This window comes from Danio rerio, chromosome 5, assembly GCF_052040795.2.
Source record: "Danio rerio strain M-AB ecotype USA chromosome 5, GRCz13ab, whole genome shotgun sequence".
NCBI classification, from domain to species: domain Eukaryota; kingdom Metazoa; phylum Chordata; class Actinopteri; order Cypriniformes; family Danionidae; genus Danio; species Danio rerio.
This window is the reverse complement of record NC_141025.1, coordinates 43241150-43262469: the sequence shown is the minus strand read 5'-3', so window position 1 is coordinate 43262469 and position 21320 is coordinate 43241150. Positions and strand designations below refer to the sequence as shown.

The 21320-nt window shown below is 36.2% G+C and overlaps 2 protein-coding genes across 21 annotated transcripts in view; both read left to right on the top strand.

Moving 5' to 3' along the window:
• epg5 (ectopic P-granules autophagy protein 5 homolog (C. elegans)) overlaps positions 1-21320 on the top strand; it is a 1176376-nt gene that overhangs the window by 166071 nt on the left and 988985 nt on the right. The gene's annotated exons all lie outside the window — the stretch shown is intronic.
• The window catches only part of fam222ba (family with sequence similarity 222 member Ba), a 96641-nt gene that overhangs the window by 64845 nt on the left and 10476 nt on the right, over positions 1-21320 (top strand). For 3 of the 17 annotated variants that reach the window (XM_087252211.1, XM_087252209.1, XM_087252205.1), the window contains exons 2-3: positions 13457-13560; positions 13630-13751. In XM_087252211.1, coding sequence (XP_087108337.1) covers positions 13670-13751 — 82 coding nt within the window. In that variant the 5' untranslated portion in view covers positions 13457-13560; positions 13630-13669. 17 annotated transcript variants of the gene reach the window in all.

Here is a 21320-nt window from a genome sequence, read left to right as displayed (position 1 = left end):
CCGTGACTCAGGGTGCCTGCCTTGCGGGTGGCCGTGCATTTATACTTCTGCACACTGTTTGTGTTCCTATGCAATAACACTTCCGAAACGTTAGCTGGCAGTGAGATTTTTGTGTTCCTGTGTTGAGTTTCTTTGCTGGTGTTTTGTTTTATTCTAAATGCTACTTTAATGTACACGTGTCTCAAACTCGCTCGTTCAGGGGTGGGAACCAGCGGGCGCGCAACAACTTTAATCATTAGGCAAACACAAAACAACAGTTTCCGTCTTGAGCTCCTGTATAGGTACCAAAACTTGTAAACACTCGCTGCTTCAAGCTCGCGGGAGTTTCATCCCCCCCCCCACACTCATCAGCGCTGCCAAGCCGACCAATCACAGTCCTTGCGCTACTCGTAGTTGCAATGTGTGGTTAAATTTTTTGAGAGGTGTGTGTCAGTGTCGCCAACGGCCATGGCGAGGGCTGTGCATCTATGCGTAGGCTGTTCCAGAGCATACGCATGTGCCTGACATAAAAGTAAATCAGGCTTAAGTCTCAGTTTTATTACAATTATAAAGTCATTTTAGTTCAAAATTATATAGTAATAATTTCTAACATTTATACAGTTCTTTTTCTGGACACTCAAAAAGCTTTACACATTTTTGGGGGGAATTTCCTTAACCACCACCAGTGTGCAGCATCCACCTGAATGACACAACGGCAGCCATATTGGGCCTGACTGCACACCACACACCAACTGATTGAAGTGATGAAGCCAATTATCATATGGATATGTTTAGGAGGCCATGATGGACAAAGGCCAGTGGGCAAAATTAAACCCCTACTCTTTTTTTTGAAGGACATCCTGGAATTTTTAATGACCACAGAGAGCCAAGACCTCAGTTTAACATCTCATTTGAAAGACGGAACTCACTGAGCATTGTAGCGTCCCCTTCACTATATTGGGGCGTTAGGGTCCACACAGACGCAGGTTGAGTGCCCCCTTCTGATCTCACTAACACTTCTTTCAGCAGCAACCAAGCTTTCCCATGTGGTCTCCCATCCAGGTACTGACCAGGTGCAGCCCTGCTTGGCTTCAGTGGATGACCATGTAAGATTTGCAGAGAGCTAGCTGCTGCACATGTGTTCAGTTTTGCCTTTAAATAAAAGCTTGCGTACTGAATAATTAATTTTACCTGCTTAAACAAAATGCATTTCTTAAATGTATCAAACTTCAAATGCTCATTCCCTGCTCATTGAGGGGGAGAGATCTTGAGTTTTGTTATTGGCCTTAGTCTACAATGTGGAAGTGGACTCGATTTTGCGATTGTTTTAGAACGTCTGATTCAGTTGCCTACGGGAGAAATGACTAGGAATAATAAATGGCAGAAAACGGTCAAATTACTTGCTCTACAAACTAGTGTGTTCATGACTATACAAAGCAGAATAATATAATAGGAAAATATCAGTTTGCAACATCAGAACCAGCTGTTTTTAACAAATAAATGAAAATGAATGAAACCGGAAGTCTTGAGCCAAAGACATTCAAATGTCTATGCCCACTCGTGTGTGAAGGATGAGGCGAATACCTTCAGTGTCAGTGAAAGACTGTCCCAAGAAACTCAAAAGCAGAGAAATGTGCCCATATGTAGGCTTTTACATTATGTTCTTTCATTTGATCAGATGCAAGAATGTCCAGAGAAGCAGAATTTGTATTTGGACGTGCCCTGAAACCTCTGAAAGCAGTTTGTATGCAGCAATAGTTTGTGTGTTTGACCTATACCTGGAATTTGATTAAGATCACTAAATCACTAATTCCACCCCTCAGGGTATCACTAATTATTCATTGCCATTTTGAAATGCCTACAATAATAATAGCATGCATGTTCATCGCCGCAGTTTTGCTGTATTGTTCATGATGGCCAAACAAGCATCTAATTATAAGCGAGTGTCTGCTTTGAAGTGTTCAGACGCAGAGAATTTCTGTTTTAAGTATTAATAATTTTCACCTCTTCTATTATCCTTTCATTTCTGCTCACCTTTAATTAGAGAGGTGTCAGCGCTTCATTACTTTCTCTCTAAATAGAGACTTCACACATTTTTCTCTCGCTCTTATTCAAGTCCGCATTACCCCTCCTCTCCTTCTTTTCTTTCTTTTTTCTTTTTTTTCTTTCTTTCTTTCTTTCTTTCTTTCTTTCTTTCTTTCTTTCTTTCTCTTTATCTATTTATTTATTTCTATTATTTATTTATTTATTTATTTATTTCTATTTTTTATTTATTTATTTCTATTTTTGTTTATTTATTTCTATTTTTATTTATTCTTTATTTCTATTTATTTATTATTATTATTTATTTCTTTATTCATTCATTTATTTATTTCTTCTTTCTTTCTTTCTTTATATTTCTTTCTTTCTTTCTTTCTTTCTTTCTTTATTTCTATTTATCTATTTATCTCTATTTTTATTTATTTATTTATTTCTGTTTTTATTTATTTATTTATTTATATTTATTTCTTCTTTCTTTCTTTCTATTTATTTATTATATTTGTTTTTTATTCTTTCTTTCTATTTATCTATTTATTTATTTCTATTTTTATTTATTTATTTTTATTATTTATTTATGTATTTATTTCTATTTTTTACTAATTTATTTCAATTTTTCTTTCTTTCTTTCTATTTATTTATTTATTTATTTATTTATTATTTCATTCATTCTTTCTTTCTATTTATCTATTTATTTCTATTTTTTATTTATTTATTTCTATTTTTCTTTTTTCTTTCTTTCTTTTTTCTAATTTATTTATTTGTTTATTTATTATTTCATTCTTTTTTCTTTCTATTTATTTATTTATTATTTCATTCTTTCTTTCTATTTATTTATTTCATTTATTTTTTCTTTCTTTCTGTCCTATTTTCATTAATTTATTTTCTTCTTTCTTTTTCATTCTTTTTTCTTTCTTTCTTTCTTTTTTTCTTTCTTTCTTTCTTTCTTTCTTTCTTTCTTTCATTTATCTATTTTTTTCTATTTTTATTTATTTATATCTATTTTTCTTTTTTTCTATTAATTTATTAATTTATTCTTTCTTTCGTTCTTTCGTTCTTTCTTTCTTTCTTTCTTTCTTTCTTTCTTTCTTTCTTTCTTTCTTTCTTTTTTTCTTTCTAACTTTTATTTATTTATTTTCTTTCTTTCTTTCATTTATCTATTTATTTCTATTTTTATTTATTTATATCTATTTTTCTTTCTTTCTATTAATTTATTAATTTATTATTTCTTTCTTTCTTTCCTTCTTTCTTTTTTTCTTTTTAACTTTTATTTATTTATTTTCTTTCTTTCTTTCTTTCTTTCTTTCTTTCTTTCTTTCTTTCTTTCTTTCTTTCTTTCTTTCTTTCTTTCTTTCTTTCTGTTGCACCATCACAGAAACACATGCTATTAGTATTATAGCTACAGTTTTCCTTACACTGACACTGTTAGACTAAAAAAACTTTCGCAATATCGCTCACAGTATAAAAAATATCCTGTGAAAGTGTTGCGTTCAGGTGATGTGCTTCAGGTGATGTGCTTAAGTCATCAATAACACGCTGACAGTGACATGCCAGCGCATCCTCCACATGCAGCTACAGCACAATCTATTCAGCCTTCTATAAATTGATGCTCTAAATGGGTCTGCGCTGATGTGAACATTTATTTACAAGCAACGTCTCTTTCTCTCCCTCCTATTGAGCGGCTCTCATATTCAAGGGTAAAGCTCGTCTCTTTTGAAAAAATCTAAATGTATGCTCTCACCCACCGCCCACCTCACGTCCTCCTCCATAGTCCTCATAAATGATAATCACAATCTCTCCTCTCCACTCTTCCCCTGAAAAGTCATTTCACTCAATAGCTTTTTGTGTTCCTGGGAAACTGTACTTGCGAGCGTGCATTGGATTTCTTTCTTGCTCTCTCTCTCTCTATTGTATGTGTATATTTTAGTGTAATTAGCCTGTGTTTTTCCTGAGCGTAAAGGCCGGTGTAGGCAGATTGTCTGAGCTCCAGAGCTCAGCCCCACCAGAGCCTGATTACAGCTTACCGTAGTCATTTTCTAAATAGCTCACTTCCACTCCGCTTTTCCTCCCTCTATCCTTTCTTCTCCTACATACACCCTCCCTCTATCCTCCCGTGCACACAAAGAAAGAGAAAGAGCGGTGGAGAAAGAGTCTTTTATCAGATGCGGTCTGACCCAAACATCCCCAGTCTTTGAGATCCTAGCCTCACTTTACCTCTTCCTGTCTTTCTCTCCCTCCACCGGCTGTGGGGGTGTATTTTGCGTGTGGTTTGACTTGCTCTCCGGCAATCAGGATTTGTCTGATGCAGCTTTAGGTCTGTATTAGGTGGATTGCGGTCTGCCAGATTTTTTATTGATTTTAAAAGAAGACTTGGTCATGGTCAGGCATGTATTGATAACCGAGGTCAAGGTATACTGCGCATTGGAAAAGTCAAGGTTTTAAAACCGCTGAAGTTTTCTGTTATACCGATTCTAAGGTAAATATATATATATTTTGTCTGTTTTCTTTTCACATTTTTTGCAACAAATTTTTCTTCCAGTTTTTTACAACAGAACATTCAGCAGAAAAGGAACCTCCACATCAAAAGCTACTGGTTGGCACAGTTAGTTTGGCATATGTGAATCCAGCAATCGTGCCAAAACAATTAGTCCGAGATTGCCTGAATAAGGTAGTCTCAGCCTGATTAAAACAAATTCTAGTGTGTAAAAGAACTCAAATGTGAAAGTGGAAGCATGCTGAAAATATTACACAGTGCTGTTTACCATTTAGAAAAATTGACCGAATTACAGAGATTACAAATGTTACATTGTTGCTCTTTGCTCTTGGAGCGGTTCGCTTTCACACTGCAAAGTTTCTAATCGGACCAAAAGAGCTAAAACAAGTCACGTGCGAGTAAACTCTCCTCACATTGGTCAGAGTGTCAGGGTTTATTTTGCAGCGTCCCGCTCAGCTGTCAGGAGAGGTGGTGGTTTGGTGGTAATTGACAAGGTGCGCGCGCGCGACGATTCTGAGGAGAGATGTGGTGGGGAGTGGTGAGAAGGGTGCGTGACGATGTCTATTTGAGGACCGGGACGGAGACGCGAGATTACTGGGAGATCATCACTCGTTTGCGGGCATCCGGAGACTCACGAAACTTCCCGCCTTACTCATAATTCTCTCTTCATATAGCCGGATGCCTATTACATATCCATAAAACACTGTGATATAACCACGCTCGGATCGGATCGCTTTCTCACTGCAATCGAACCGCTCCAGGGTTCGTTTCAATCGAGCCGAGACCATCTCATTCAGGCGATCTCGGAGCGATTACTTTGGCGCGGAACAGAGCGCGATTGCCCTGTTCACATATGCCAAACAAACTGCGCTAACTGGGCAAACGAGACAGGTTCTGAAACAAAAGTGTAGGTGTGAAAGCACCCTTAGTTTACCTGTTATTACTCTCTGTAAAGCCTATAATGCATTATTCTAGCGAACGGCTGTGTATGAGCAAGTTTTAATGTCTGTGGATGTCACCATTAATATTTGAAGTGCACCTTTTCACTTATATTGTCTTATTGCTCTTCGTCATAGATTAAAATAAGGACCAATGTAAGGAGAGTTTACTCACACGTGACTTTAGCTATTTTGGTCCATTTTGAATCTTTGCTGTATGAAAGCGAACTACACTAAGAGCAAAAAGCAACATTGTAACGATTTTAATCCTTGTTTCCGAACAAAACAATCAATCTACAGGTGTGAAAGCACCCTAAAAAGAACTTATTTTGGAGCAGTAATCACAATACCATGATACTGTGAAACTGTGAAAGAAGTAACTTTTAAAGTAATTTAAAATCTTTTTAAATTAAACATTAGAAATGACACATTTTTTCAAATTAAATACATTCTGAATAAATGGTTGAATATTTTATTTATTTATTATTTTCTTTTGAATGGTTGCTTAAATCAAATTTTTACACAAAAAAGGCATATCTGTAGAAAACATTGAAATTAAAATTACAGCCATTAGTTATTTTTATGTATGACTAATAATCTCATGGCTGCACGATTCTGGCTAAAATCAAGATCATGATTATTTTCACAATTTTGTAGATGTAAAATAAATGTAAATATGAGTAGGCTATTATTATTGATTTTTCTCAGACATATGGTAAAACAAAAACAATAATATTAGGCTTATGTGTCGGTCTATTGTTGGTTAAAATTAGTTGAATTATTAAGTCCGAGACATATGCTTGTCATTTGTCAGGGACAACATTATTAGACCATTTGTTTTCACTGGTAAATTGAGACATTTGTCAGTTTCTCAGAGTCCCTATTGCATTAAATTCATTGTTATATAATATATAGACTAGAGTAGTTATACTGACCCAGTAAACACTTATTTACATGCACAACAGAAATGACATTTTTGTGTGATTTACATATTGTAAATACAGTATGTGACACTTTTAACACCATTTGGAGGTGTCCATGTTGCTGAGCAATGCATATAAAACAATGTGAAGACTTGTGCGAACCACCTTTACGCTTCTCTCCTGACCGTAGGAATAAAATTGGCTGAATCGTAGAAAAGCTGAATAAAGATTGTGTGGGGGTTGAATTGAGATTGTGATCTTTTTTCGATTAATCGTGCAGCCTTAATCCCAGTATGATTAATTTTTTATGAAATATGATTAAATAATTAGTGTTTTACAGTTAAACTTTTTTGTGAGTATTTGGTGACAGCTGTGCTAATTTAAATGCAAAAAATAGGCCAATAAACATAGTAAATTATAACTACTTTGTTATGTAAAACTCCTAAAAATGTCTCTAGTTGGTTCTTTCATCTCTGCGTAGACGTTTCAGTCCAGACAGAATAGGGTGTGTGAGACTCATGCATCATGAAGAATGAGGAGAAATCAAAAATTCAGGCTGAGAGGAACGGATGAATGATCCATCATAAGTGGACAAATCAATCAAAGAAAAATGTAGGCCTGCATGATTAATCAAAGGTTATTTTCATGCGCATTCTGTCAGTAAAGCAGCTTTGTAATCAGCAGTAAATCTCCAGCACCTTTTTCAGATGGAGACATATAGTTCACTGACAAGCTATGCTAAAAGTCGAAGACGATTTTAATCAGTGCCATACTGAAATAGAAGATGATCATTCTGTGATTTGAAAGCTGTTTGTATCTCTTCTCTGTGAGTTATGGCTAGGCATGGGCTGGTGTTAAAATTCTGATGGTATGATAACCTTAAATAAAAATATCATGGTTTCACAATACTACGGCGGTGTGATTTACTGCGCGAAAATATGTATTTTTAAATGTCGGGGTGAAAAACAACAACTTTATCCCCTTTTAACACAGTACATTTAATTTTAATAAACATTTAAAGTATTTTGTAACAGTGTACATGTCAGGCTAAATAATTCAACTAAACAATTGTCTTCATTAGTTTCAAAAAGATAAGTTAAAAATATAAGATAAAAGTGATTTGTTTTTCAGATGTTTGTTGAACAATAGCCTGACCAATAGCTTTGATGTGGAGATACTGTTGCCCTAAAGACAAAATAAAATAGTCGTAAAAACATATAAAAACCAAAATATACCATAGGAAAGGTATAACAGAAAATGTTGTCAGTTTTAAAACCTTGAAACCAGTTATCGTTCTTTGCCTAGTTATGGCTAATTAAATTAATAGCACATTTATCAACTCTCGTTTACTCCAAACCCACCTCATCGCTTCAGTCGAGTCACAAGTGACTAAAATTTATTCTGATGACTTCATAGTCATGTCTGAATCAGTGAAAGCTGTTGAACCCTTTGCTCTGTTAGCTTTTCAGAATCTCTTCTTTGTGGTGTATGTGCAGTTTATGCACAAGTGCGCCCTCTGGTCTTTGGAGGAGAGTTACTACTGATCACAGAGCTGTGTTTCCCCTACAATATGTGCATGAGAATCAAAGCTTTTGCTGAATCACCATTGATTGCTGAATCACCATCACTTGATTTAATTTCAATTAATTGTGCAGCCCTAGAAAAAGTCTGTATCAATCCAAAGTTGTATTCAACAAATTGATAAAGAAAGGTCAGTGTAATTGAAGAGGAGTATTTGACCATACTATGTATTTTGAATGTACCACTGCACAATTAGATTAGCAACATGCTATCTTCAACTCCACTGAAGTCAATACTGTGTCAAGTTTCTCATACTGTGTTGCTAATCAGTCACTTATAAAGCACCTTCGGAAAACAGCAGCCGGTGTAGACAGTGTGGCAGGGTTTGAGATTAGAGCTCTTTTCTCAGGTATATCAGATAGAGAAGCAGTATTGTATGTTTGTATCAAGCCCTGCTGTGTTGTTAGTGCACTGGCAGGATTTTAATGAGCTGCTATCGTGACCTTTCACTACATACTAACTCTTTTTTTCTCTCTCGCTCTCTCTCAGAGCTTTGTCTGGCTGGCCTTGTATTGCCCTGTCAGAGAGTAGTTTGCTGCATAATTGCTTCTTGTCTGAACTGTTTGTCTACTAATCCATGTTTTAATGGATTGTTTTTGTCTGGTGTCAGTGTGAGGATGCAGCACATGCCTGGTTTTTCACCATGAATCATCAGACACCGTCCATCGCTGTTATTGCTTGTGCCAGTTCTGTCAGAGAGGGTGGAAAGTGTCCCGGCACACTGAGAGCGGGGTGATATGACAGGTGTCCATCAACAGGTGTCATCACACATGCCAAATTTCTTTGTAACGTCACTCGGTCACAGCCCATCAGAAGGTTTTTGAGATTCAGTGTGCTTTTGAGTGAAACTGTTATGCGCAGGAATAATAAATAAATGTATTTTCTCCCCAAAACTATACTACACTCTCAGAAATAAAGGTACGCGAGCTGTCACTGGGGTGGTACCTTTTCATAAGGTACATATTTGTACTTAAAGGGTACATATCGGTACCTCAAAAGTATATATTGGTATAAAAAAAATATTTGAAATCTTTTTCAAAAAGTATATATTAGTACCTAAAAAAAATTAAGAGGAACACTTTTGTACTTTTTAGATACAAATATGTATCCATGAGGTATTTAGATTGACCTTTTAGGTACAAATGTGTACCTTTTGAAAAAGTACCACCCCAATGACAGCTCGCGTACCTTTATTTCTGAGAGTGTACATTATCAATGACTGCATTTGCACATAATCAAATGAATGCAATTAATATGCTAATCTAATCATAGTATCTATAAATACACCAAAATAATACATCAATTTTATTGCAATAAACATGCATGTAGAGTGTGCATGTGCTTGGATGTACGCAGATGCCTTGTGTCGTTCACACAGATTCATAAATATCATAATGAATGTGACATTATTCTAATCTCTCTCAACATGACTCGAATGCGCTGTCAACCTTGAATATTCAATTGAGTAGATACATTTTATCCCATTATAAAATATGTGCATAAACTAAAGAGTTGTTAAATAGATTTCTTGATCCGCTTTAAAAATTGTGGTGTGATTTTTCCTCGAGACATGATGTGATTGGCTAACTTATATAATATATACTTTATATTACTATATTATTGCTTTATGCACAATTGAAAATCTTTGTTAAAAATTGGATAATTTTATTCAAAATGCTGCTTTGAATTAATTTTTTTTTTAATTTTGTATTTTGAATGGTGTTAAATAATAGTAGCTGTTTTAAATACTCAGGCCCCTTTCATACACCCAGCGTAATATAGAGCAAGACATGTTTGGCATGATTTTTTACTGTTTTCTGACCAGCGCAACAGTAACTTTTCAGTTTTTCTCCACGTCTATTTGGGCCACTTTGTGGACTCATGGGTGTTCCAGTCAAAAAAAAAATGTGTGTTAAAGTGCATCATTGGTGCGTTGCTTTTTTGAGGAATTGAAATAGACTGCGCCACTGACCAACAGAAAGCTGGTCTAAAGTCCAGCGCAGAGCACGTTAGTGTTGCGCCTATGCAGGTCCAAATGCTTACACATTGTTTAAAACACACAGAATGTACAGCAATACACAAATATCTTTACAAATGGAGAAAAATTAAAGGATTAAAATGTGACAAAAATGATTATTTTCAACATAAATATAAAAGCCACTGGCACCATTTCCTCTTCATCTGTTTTTTTTTTCAGTTCATCCATGACAATTTGCATTATTATAATGCTTTTATTAGCAGTATTGTTTATTATATTTGTATTTGTTTCGATAAAAACAAGTTTAGATTTGTATACCTGTCGGGTTTAGGAGATGTCTGCATTACCATATGGGGCATAAGAATGTTGTTTGATGACACTTCGTTATTATTATTCTTTTTTTTTTTTTGCTGGAAATTAGAACTGAATGTAGAAATATTTTTAAAACAAATCTTTGCACATAGTAAACTAAATTAAATATGTAGAATAATCAATGTCTTCAGTGGAGTGAGTACAACATCGTTTCCTTATCTACAAAGTAAAGGAGTAAAGTAAAAGGTAAAAGTAAAATAAAGAGAAAGTAAAGAGGACGAATGTAGGAGACTTGTTCTTTATCCTTTTGCTGCAGAGGGTCTGTTTAACTGTTTTCTCGCAAGTGAAGCATTCAGTTTTTTCTCTTACAAAGTCTGCCATCTAAATAAACATGTGCGGCAAGGCGCGACGCAACTCGTAAAGGGATTGGGAGATAAGACTTGGTTTAATGGTTGATTGGTTTAATGCACGTTATACTCAAAGCACACCCAGAACTCATTAAGAGAATAAGCACAAACTTAGTTTCCAATTTTCTTTTCAGTAAAAAACCCTTTTGATTCTTTCCCAATTGAATCTTATTTTTGTTTATTTTCTATTTCTTCTCTCCTGTGATAAAATAAAAGCTAAAACAATTTTTTTTTTTTTTTTCTGAATCAAGGTTGTAAAGGAAAGTTTTTGTTATTTTTATATAGAGAGAAATATAGAGAGGAATTTTAATCAGTCATACTTCACAATGTGCATAGATCAATATAAAATAAGCAAGTTGTCAACAGAAAATCCTGTTGCGATAGGGAAACTGGTCAAGACAATTCCTCCTATTCTGTGCAAGTGAATTAGTTTCTTTTACACACAAGCATGCGTCTGCACAACCAGTCAATTACTATGTTTAATAGCTGTTGGGAATGTTCTCAGTGGTCTGATTCTCGGCCGGCTGAAATGAAAGATTGAAATGTGAAAGTTTAGAGTTTAGCAGAGGTCATGTTAGATCGCAGTACTCATTCGATATGACGATGGGTTGAGGTGAGGAGAGAGATGAAGCGCCCGAGGCTTGGTCAGAGCTCCCCAGCTGCTGTGTTTGATGTTAAAATTGAAGTTCAGATTTGATATTAAGTGCGTTTTGCCTGCTGCTGTACGATTAGTGAGAGTGGTTTGGAAAGGGAAGGTACGTGATGGATTTTTTTTGCTACTCTGAGCATATTTGGCTGACATAAAGGATGATTAAAGGAGCATGTTTTGATATCCTGATATCCCAGCCTTCACTTGATGATTTGTTGGTGGAGAAATGAATCTAAATCCAAAGCTTTGAAGTAAACATGGTAGAGTTTATTACTGGATTTGCAACAGAAACTTTGTTTACATGGCATGCTGCTCATTTTTCAAATAAATGTGTGGACGTTTTGAATTAATGTTTGAATGTCTTGCTCGTGGCGCACTTGATTAGAAGACTTGCTAAGTTTTAATGAATTCAGTGAAAATGTGTGTGTCAAACTGACAGACGGTAATTGTCTCTTGCTCCTGTTATCTTGGTAAATTATCCAGAACATGAATGTGAGTCATTAAACTTTGCACCTTTTCTTACAGTAAGCTTTTAATGCTCACCGTCTCTTTTTAATCTCGCCTTTCAGAGGGTAAAAGAGACATTTTTAATTGGTTTGTTTTGAAAAGAATCTTGTTTAAACTCAAATTACTGACCATTTATTTTAATGAAGGATAATCATCCTTCAGTTCGCAATCCTCACAAACAATTTGTAGATGTTTTATCATTTTATGTTTATACATATTAATTGTTAGCATGTAGCTAATTGTAGATGTGTGAAAGGATTGTTTCTGCCTTGTTTTTGTATTATGGACTGTTCTGTACTGTGGGGCTGTGAACGTTTTTAATCATGTAAATCTAAAAGCTTTTATATAAACACTGTGTCCTTGCCAAGTCAAGTCTGTCAGCCGGATTTCTGTTGTACTTTATACTGTACGGATTGTGTAAACCACCTTCACGGAGACCAGAAAATCTCGGTGTAAATAGCAGAATATATTATGGAAACTGCTATAAGACAGCTCAGATTTTGTTGTAACGCAACTGTATGTATATATTGTGTTTTATATTAATGTTTGTATTTATTTAATTAATTTCATCTTTATTAACAATATTTTTTTTATAGATTTAGTTAGGACTGACACTGAAAAAGTCTTTTTTATTTTTTTTGGTCTACACTGAATGCAGAAAGCTGTACGCTACCTGACAAGAGTTGTCGCCTATCCAAGTTGTAGGAACAACAAATAATAACTTGACTTCTAGTTGATCATTTGGTATCAAAAGTGACTTATATGAAAAGCAAACACTTATTTTACCAAAATAAAATATGATCATGCCTTGATTTTTATTGATTTAATCATGACCTTAGCTTAGACAAAAGTCACTTAAAAGAAATACTGTACAGTATAGAATATAAAGTCATGGTCAGGATTATTTTGATTCATCTTCAGTGCCTCCTCCTCCATTTTACCTTAGACATGCTCAGTAGTATTCATGTCTGGTCACTGCGCTGGCCAATCCTGGAGCTCCTTGGCCTTCTTTGCTTTCAGGAACTTTGATATGAAGGCTGAAGTATGAAAAGGAGCGCTATCCTGCTGAAGAATTTGTCCTCTCCTGTGGTTTATAATGTGATTGGCAGCACAAATATCTTGTTACCTCAGCCTGTTGAAGTTGCCATCCACTCTGCAGATCTCTCACATGCCCCCATACTGAATTAACCCCAAGCCATGATTTTTTCTTCACCAAACTTGACTGATTTCTGTGAGAATCTTGGGCCCATGCGGGTTCCAATTGGTCTTCTGCAGGATTTGTGATGATTGGGATTCAGTTCAACTGATTATTTATCGGAAAAATCGACCTTCTGCCAATTTTCAACCAGAAGTCAAGTTATTATTTGTTGCTCTTACAACTGGGATCGACGACAAGATTTTTGTAAGGTAGTGTACATCACCAGCTAATCAGAGCATATCAGAGGTTTAGCAGTTTTGTGATGTGACATTTTGGACCAATGAGATTTCAGATTTTGAGCGGGGCTACCGATTGCAGCATTACAGAAATGTGATGCATGTCAATGGCAACAAGTTGTATTAGTTTTTGATACAGTGTTGAGCTTGAACTTGTTAATGAGACGCTTAGAATAATGTCTAATTTCTCTCTCTCTCTCTTTTTTTTTCTCTGTAGTGTGAGGAGGAGTGTGTGGCCCATGTCGCTCTAGGAGTGAGTGCGTGTGTGTGTGTGTGTGTGTGTGTGTGTGTGTGTGTGTGTGTGTGTGTGTGTGTGTGTGTGTGTGTGTGTGTGTTTGTGTGCGTGTGTGTGTGTGTGGGGGTGGGTGTGGGTGGGTGGGTGTGTGTGAGAGTGTGTGTGTGTGTGTGAGTGAGTGTGTGTGTGTATGAGATGCTGGCCTGTCTGCCAGGGCCAGGTGATCTCTCCCTTCAGCTCCACCCCCACTCGCAGATGAACACTGGACTTCAGAAATGTAAGTACACAAACACACACACACTCCAATATTTAAACAGTATTTAGCAACATTATCTACTGTATCATTTGGTGAAATGATTGTTGAGTCATTAAAAAAGAAAAGCAAGTGTTAATGAAAGTCATCACTGAATCCATGACTCACAGACTCACTGAATCAAAGACTCGCTCAATTAATTCAGATCAAATCATAGACAAAACTACACAGTTTAGTTCACAGTTTAGTACCGTTTAATGGAACTAGATTCATTTGTGAAGCAAAAAACAGACAAGGTTTTGTGTAAATGCAACTTGCTCAATATGAACTTGTCTTTCGAACTGTTGTGTAAAGAGATCTTGTTTGTAATCATGTTCAGGCGCTGTTCTTTAGAAAAACTGTGCTCTTATTTTTAGAATAATAATGAACTATGAAACAAACACCTTTACATGTATAAACAGCTAAAATCTGCTCAAGGCACTTGAAAAATGTGGAAAAATATTTTTTATTCAATATATTTTTTACATTTTTCGAGTGCTTTGGACTGATTTTTTGCTGTCTATTCTTTTGAATCCCTTACCCAAAGAGCACCGACACATTATTTTAGCTACCCCTGAGCACTTTTTGTTTGATTTTGGATTTTTACCTATACATGTATATTTTTGCAGTCATAAATGTACATTACAGGGTCCTGCAGTACTTGCAGTTTTTTTACCTTTATTATTATTATTTTTTATTTTTTTAAAAACCTTTATGATAATCAGGGTTCATAAGGTCATGGAAAATCTGGAAATGTCATGGAATTTTGACAGGCCTGGAAAAGTAATGGAAAATACATTTAGTCATTTAGCAGACATTTATGTCCGAAGCGACTTGTGCTTGCAAAATTCTGTCGTAGTTCGTGCTGTATTGAACAGACCCACATCAGTTCATAACTATAGCGACCGTTTTTCGACTGAACTAAATTTATTTTTGATGTCTTGGTCACACTATTTGTTAGGGCTGGATTGCTTCGGGAGCAGGGTTCGCCCTGAGGGCCGACAATTGAATAGCCCTGAGTATGGGATGGGGGTTGAGGAGACTTCCACTGCAACAAGATACAGCTAATAATGACAGAAAGGCCATTAATTCAGAGAAACTAAATGGTAGCTCACAGTCAGGGGGTAGAACTCTAAGCAGGCAAATTAACAGAGACAGATCAATTTTAATATATGTAATTGCTGAAAATGAATTAAAAACAGACTGCTAAAAAGGAAACAATGCAGGACATGTCCAAGTGAACTCTGGAGCATAATCTGATGTTGCTTTTTACTATATTACAACAATGAAATGGGGACAACTAATTTCCACAAATGAAATAAATTAAGGAGATGCAGTGGCGCAGTAGGTAGTGCTGTTGCCTCACAGCAAGAAGGTCACTGGTTTGAACCTCGGCTCAGTTAGCGTTTCTGTGTGGAGTTTGCATGTTCTCCTTGCGTTCGTGTGGCTTTCCTCAGGGTGCTCTTGTTTCTTTCAAAGTCCAAAGACATGCGGTACAGGTGAATTGGGTAGGCTAAATTGTCCAAAGGGTATGAGTGTGTGTGTGGATGTTTCCCAGAGATGGGTTGCGGCTGGAAGGGCATCCGCTGCATAGAAACGTGCTTGATAAGTTGGTGGTTCATTCTGCTGTGGGGACCCCGGATTAATAAATGGACTAAGCCGACAAGAAAACGAATGAATGAAATAAATTAAACCTTACTTGGTACGACTCATTAAAAAATTAAGAAATAAAGATTAATCTAAAATAAATGCATGTAAAACGCAACTTAATTGCTACTTTTTTTGGTGCTTTTGATCAACTCTTCTTTCAATGCTATAGAGCAGTCAATCCTTTCACCTTCAGCAGAAGAAAGTAAGTCATACAGGTTTGGAACGACATGAAGGTGAATAAATGATGACAGAACTTTCACTTTTTGAGTGAATATGCCTTTCATGCTGCTGTTTACCTATCTCTCCGCAGCCTCAAATGAACCAGATGCGCGAGTATTCTTTCATGCTGCGCTTTTTGTGTGTCTGTTTTAATACCTCGTATTCACACAGACGTCGTCAAAGGTGACATTTAAGTGCATGTGAGAAACGACAAGAAGAAAATAGATCTATAAAAGCAGATAAATGTCTGACGAGAGACTAAACAGAGCTGGAGAAAGAAAAGAATTGGAATGAGGGGGAAAAAAGACGAGAGAGCGAGCAGTCGTTTGCGAGCAAAATCATATTTCCAGAGACAGATTGTCAAATCCCAGGATTTTTATTAGGACGGTTTACAAGGGCAGACACCTGCTGAAGCACACCGCTCACAGAGAGATAGATTGAGGCAGATAAGTGGCATACAGAGGCCGAGAGAAAATGAGAGTCAGACAAACAGAGAAACTGAGTCAGTGCAGGGGGAAAAAAGGATGCGTACAGACAGAATATCTCGCCTTCTCCGTCTGTGGGCAGACATCCTGTCAGATTAGCTCTCCATCAGGATGACAAATTATGCTATGGAGACGCGCGGCCAGGGGAGAGCCGATGGCCCGCAGACTGATGAGTCTCACATCGCCTCAGGAAGACCCTCATCAGGCCGCAATTACCGAGAGGCTGGAGAGACGTATCTTTAACTGCAGGAGAGAGCAGAAATCACAGAAAGATGCGTTTCGGACTATAGTGGGAATACAGGAAGAGATGGAGTCGTATTAATAACTACAGGAACTCCAGGTAGGAGAAAGTATTGTGATTGGGCCTCTTTCAGACAGAAGCAGAATTGTAATTTGATGGGCACAGTAAAGTTAGAGCTTTAACTGGAGGCCTTGGGTGATTGTCTGTTAAGAGAGCAGGGGCACTCAACAGACGCCCCACAGGCCCAATTTTGTGGCCCATGTCATGCTGTTTTTATTCAAATGTGTGCTCAAAAGTAGTGCAATGTTTGCATCATTTAAATGCAGTCGATACTCCTGAAGCGCGAGAGATGCCGAATGGCGCAGCTGGTGTGCGTACGCTCATAGAAAACAATTTAGAATTTTTATTAGAGTTTCAAAGACATGTCTAGTGTGCGACAGGACTTACACTTTGCATTTTGTAAATGGCAGATGGTCCTCTTAGCTGCATGGAAAAAAAAAACATGATAAAATTGTAAAGCAAAAAAAGATCCAATAACATGAGCTGTCATAACAAGTCACAAGTTTTCTTTCACGCTATGATTATGAAAGCTGCAATGCACTGTGAACCTCTAGAATTGTATAATTATAGTATACATTTTTGGTTGTTTATTTGTTTGTTTGGTTGTGACGAGAAGTTTGTCTGTGCAGAATTTAATTACTGAACTAGATTGATAAGTAAGAATGACTGACTCAAAGTTAATGTATTACAACAACTATTAATACTGCAGACCAGTGCTTCCCAAAGTGGGGGTCGCGGGACAATGACATGAGGGTTGCTTGGTGATTTCAAAAGTCAAATAAATTTTATTAAACTATTAAATTACCATATTTTATCTATAATCCTCAGATAAAAATAAAGTAGTTTACAATGGTCAAAAAACAACAACATGCAAATGAAAAGCCATCAGCATTTACAGAATTTTTTTTTATAGATTTTGTGCATTTAATTTAGATTAACAACACAGCAATGGCGTCAGCTGCAGGAGATTGATTTTATAACACCAGGTTAAGTTTATGGCAATCAAATAGATACAGGCCACAACTGAATATTCAGAATGATCTCTAATTAGCGGTCTCCAAAATTAAACTGGACTTGTGCTGAAAACATTGTCCACCTGTCTCTTTAGTTAAGGTTAATATTAAATTAAACAAATTTATAAATGACTATAAAAATGACATGGTTGTTAGACTGTTGCACTTTTTTTGTGTTGTCAATATGCTTTGAGTTTATATAGGTCTATTGTTGTATGAGAAATGTTTGCATATTTATAACCACCTAATAGGAATTTGGGGGTTGTATATCACTGGCATTGTTATTTTAGGGGTTGCGGGCGGAAAATTTTGGGAACCCTGGCTGTAGACTATTGTATAGAATTAACAATACTAGCGAACAGGTAACAGTTAACAGTTTTTTTTTTTTTTACAGAAAACAGTTAAACAGAGCATCTACCGAGAATGAGAGATGAATAATCTACTTTCACTTTCGCTCTTGTGGATAGGGAAACCTTGTACGCACAGACATCAATTAGCCTATAAATAATTAATTTCATTTGTTAAGCGCAAATATTTGTTTCAAAACTATTTCTATATTCAGTTCTAATTTCCAGCAAACGAATAAATGAACAATAATAACGAAGTGTGTTTAAAAACAAAAAGGAGTTTTATCCTAAAACACATGCTGTGCCCCATATGGTCTAAAACCTGCAGGTGGGCAAATTTAAGCTTGTTTTCAATAAAACAAATATAAATATTGATTTATTTATTTTTATGAATGAACTGAAAAAGCCTTCCGAGATGAAGAAGACATAAAAGCAGTGGTTTTTCATATTTATGGCTAGGAAATTATATGTTTTGTAATATTTTAATCCTTTATATTTATATCCTATATATATTCTTATTATATCCTATATATATCCTTAATATTTTATTTTTTTTCATATGTAAAGATATTTGCGTATTGTTCTACATCTTCCTGTGTGTATTAAGCAGTGTGTAAGCGAGGCACAACTCTGCGCCCGACTTTAGACCGGGTTTGTTTTGGTCTATTGAAAAATCTATTTTAGTTTCTCAAAATAGCAACGCGCCAGCAGTGCGCCTCAGAACGCCTTATTTTTTTAGACCAGAATGCCTATGGGCGCACATATGAGCGCAAATGCATTTGCTATTTAATCAGCGTAGCGCAACGCCTCAAAACGACTCTTGCACCAAGCTGAAACTATCAAAAGACTATTATACACGCCTTGCGCCACATTGCGCCGGGTGTATGATAGGGCCCATAGTGGTGCGATAATAGTGTAGAGGGGATATAATGTGCCAAATTAGGCAGAGTTTTATAAACTTTTTGTCAATAAACAAGATGCTTAAGAGCTCTCTGCATCAGAATAAGTATTGATTTTAATATTGTTGTGCCATAAAAAAAATTATTATAAAAATATTTTCTCATGACTACAGTAATGCATTATTCAATATATGCAATGTTATATTTAATAATGATAAAAAGAAAAATAACCCTACACACAAAATAATATCCCTCTGCAACATCGCTCTCATTTTCCAAAGCCTCAGCCACTGTATGTCCCAAGTGGGAAGATGTTTTCTGAAATTTGGTGAAACAGCACAGTCCAGATTCTTTCTCACTTCCAAACCCCAATATGAAAGATTCAGAGAAGCCCCAGACACTTAAAGCAGCGTGAATTATCTAATTTAATGATGCATATGCTGGTTTAAACATCCCATGGCATGTCATTAACCGACCCTTTCATATTCATGTGCTCCCTGCTGTGGTCCAGATGTTACTGAAGCACATCTGGCTCTGGCACAGATTCCCTCAGGGAGACGCATGCAGGAAGAGCCGGAATACACCTTGGTATGCAGGATTACGAGCCATAAAAGTAGATTGGGGCAAGAAGACAGTCTTTTGTCTAAATAGAAGGATGGTTTCCTCTGAACTCTTTTAAAGGAAGCAGAATAGAAGGTGAGACGAGCGGGAACAGAATAGGAAGAGATGGCTTTAGATAAGAAGAAAGAGATGAACAGAAGCAGGAGGCTTTGCTTCTCCTTGAGGAATAACCCAATATAAGTACACCCACTCGGATCAGCCGACTCTTACATTAAAGAGAGTTTCTAATTGTGTGTGTGGTCCTGGTATTCATCACATTGTGGGGACATTTGTCCCCTCAGGTACAAAAATACCAATCATTTTTTACCTTGTGGGAACATTTCGCTTTAATCCAATGAAAAAAAATAGCTCATAAATCATAATGAAGTATTTTGAAAATGTAAAACTGCAGAATGTTTTCCTAAGGGGTAGGGTTGGTGTAAGAGGACAGGATATGCAGTTTGTGCAGTTTAAAAACCATCATGTCTATGGAAAGACCCCATAAAACATGAAAACCCAATGATGTCTGTGAAGCTAGAAGATGTATATGGTGTGTAGGCAGAAAAGGCTGACAATAGCTGTGTAACAACCCTGTTTGTCTGTAATGGGGCTCCTGGGGTATGCCTGATTACTGTGATCCTCAAATCACAACTGATGAGAGACAGAGTATGAAAAAACACAGTTTTTAAGGGATATTTCAAACAGAAATTAAATTAATAGTTGTTTTTCAACTCAAAATACTAAAGCAGTAGTTACAGGTCACTGCTCATACTGCTGTTTTGTATTCCAAGTTAGATGTCTGAAGATTTTTTTAAATGTTTTTAAAAACAAGTCTAACAACGGCTGTATTTATTTAATCAAATATTTAGTTATAATTGAATATATTTTGAAATATTAAAATGTAAAATAATTGATTCATGTTCTAACATATTTCAAGTTGTAATTTATTCACGTGACACATTTTCAGCATCCTTAAAACATTCTTCTATGTCTCATGATTATTCAGGAATTTAGTACAAACCGTGGTACTTTTTTCAGCAATCTTTGATAAACAGAACATTAAAACGGACCTATTATACAACAATATATTATGTGTTTAAACCATTGTGTGGCTACAGTATGAGAATAAAGTCAGCCTCTACTGGCAAAAATCAGTCCATTCTTTTGATTCTGTTGTATGATTTTATCTTTTGGGAACCAATTGGATAGTTGGTAGCATTGCTAACAAAATGGAGGAAGATTGACAAATGAACGTAAGGAGGGCAGAAACTGATAGCTCTAACATGAACTAACAATGAACAACTGTATTTTCATTAAGTAACCTTAATTAGCATGAACAAATACTGTAGTAAATCTATTGTTCATTGTTTATCCATGTTAGTAAATGCTAGGGATGTGACAAGATCTCGTATGACAAGTTCTTGCGAGATTAAATCGCAATGAGATTTCTCATGGAGGTAAAAAGTTGTCTCATGAGTTTTGATGTTATGATGGAGTGTGAGGGTGAAATTAGCACTGAAAATTGGAGGGAGGATTGGATTTGAACCGCAAACCAAGTGCTTTTACACAGCCTGGCAACTCAGGCTGCCTCAGTGTTGCGCATTACTCGCTTGATAAGTGAGTGTGGGTGAGTGTGTCGTAACCTCTTTTTTTTTTTTTACCGGAGTTCCAACAGAGGCTACAACTGCAGCCGCACACATTAATCATGCTTCATAACCATGCGTTGGAAAAGCACTTTAGATATGCTGAGTCATAATCGTCTTAAACACAATTAAAATTAAGACATGTGGACTATTCCTATTTAAGTCACATTATTGAAGTGCAGTACAAATATGTAAACACCTTAATTATACTATTACAATCGTAAAGGACTTTTAGCAGCATTTTGCAACAGGATAAGACACACACAGGGCTGTTTGACACTACACACATGCACCGTTAACTCCTCAACTCGTTACATCATTGTCGCAGAACGTGTTTTTATGCAGTCTGGGAAACACGAAAGTTATCTTTTCATTCAGCGAATAGTTTTAGACGTAC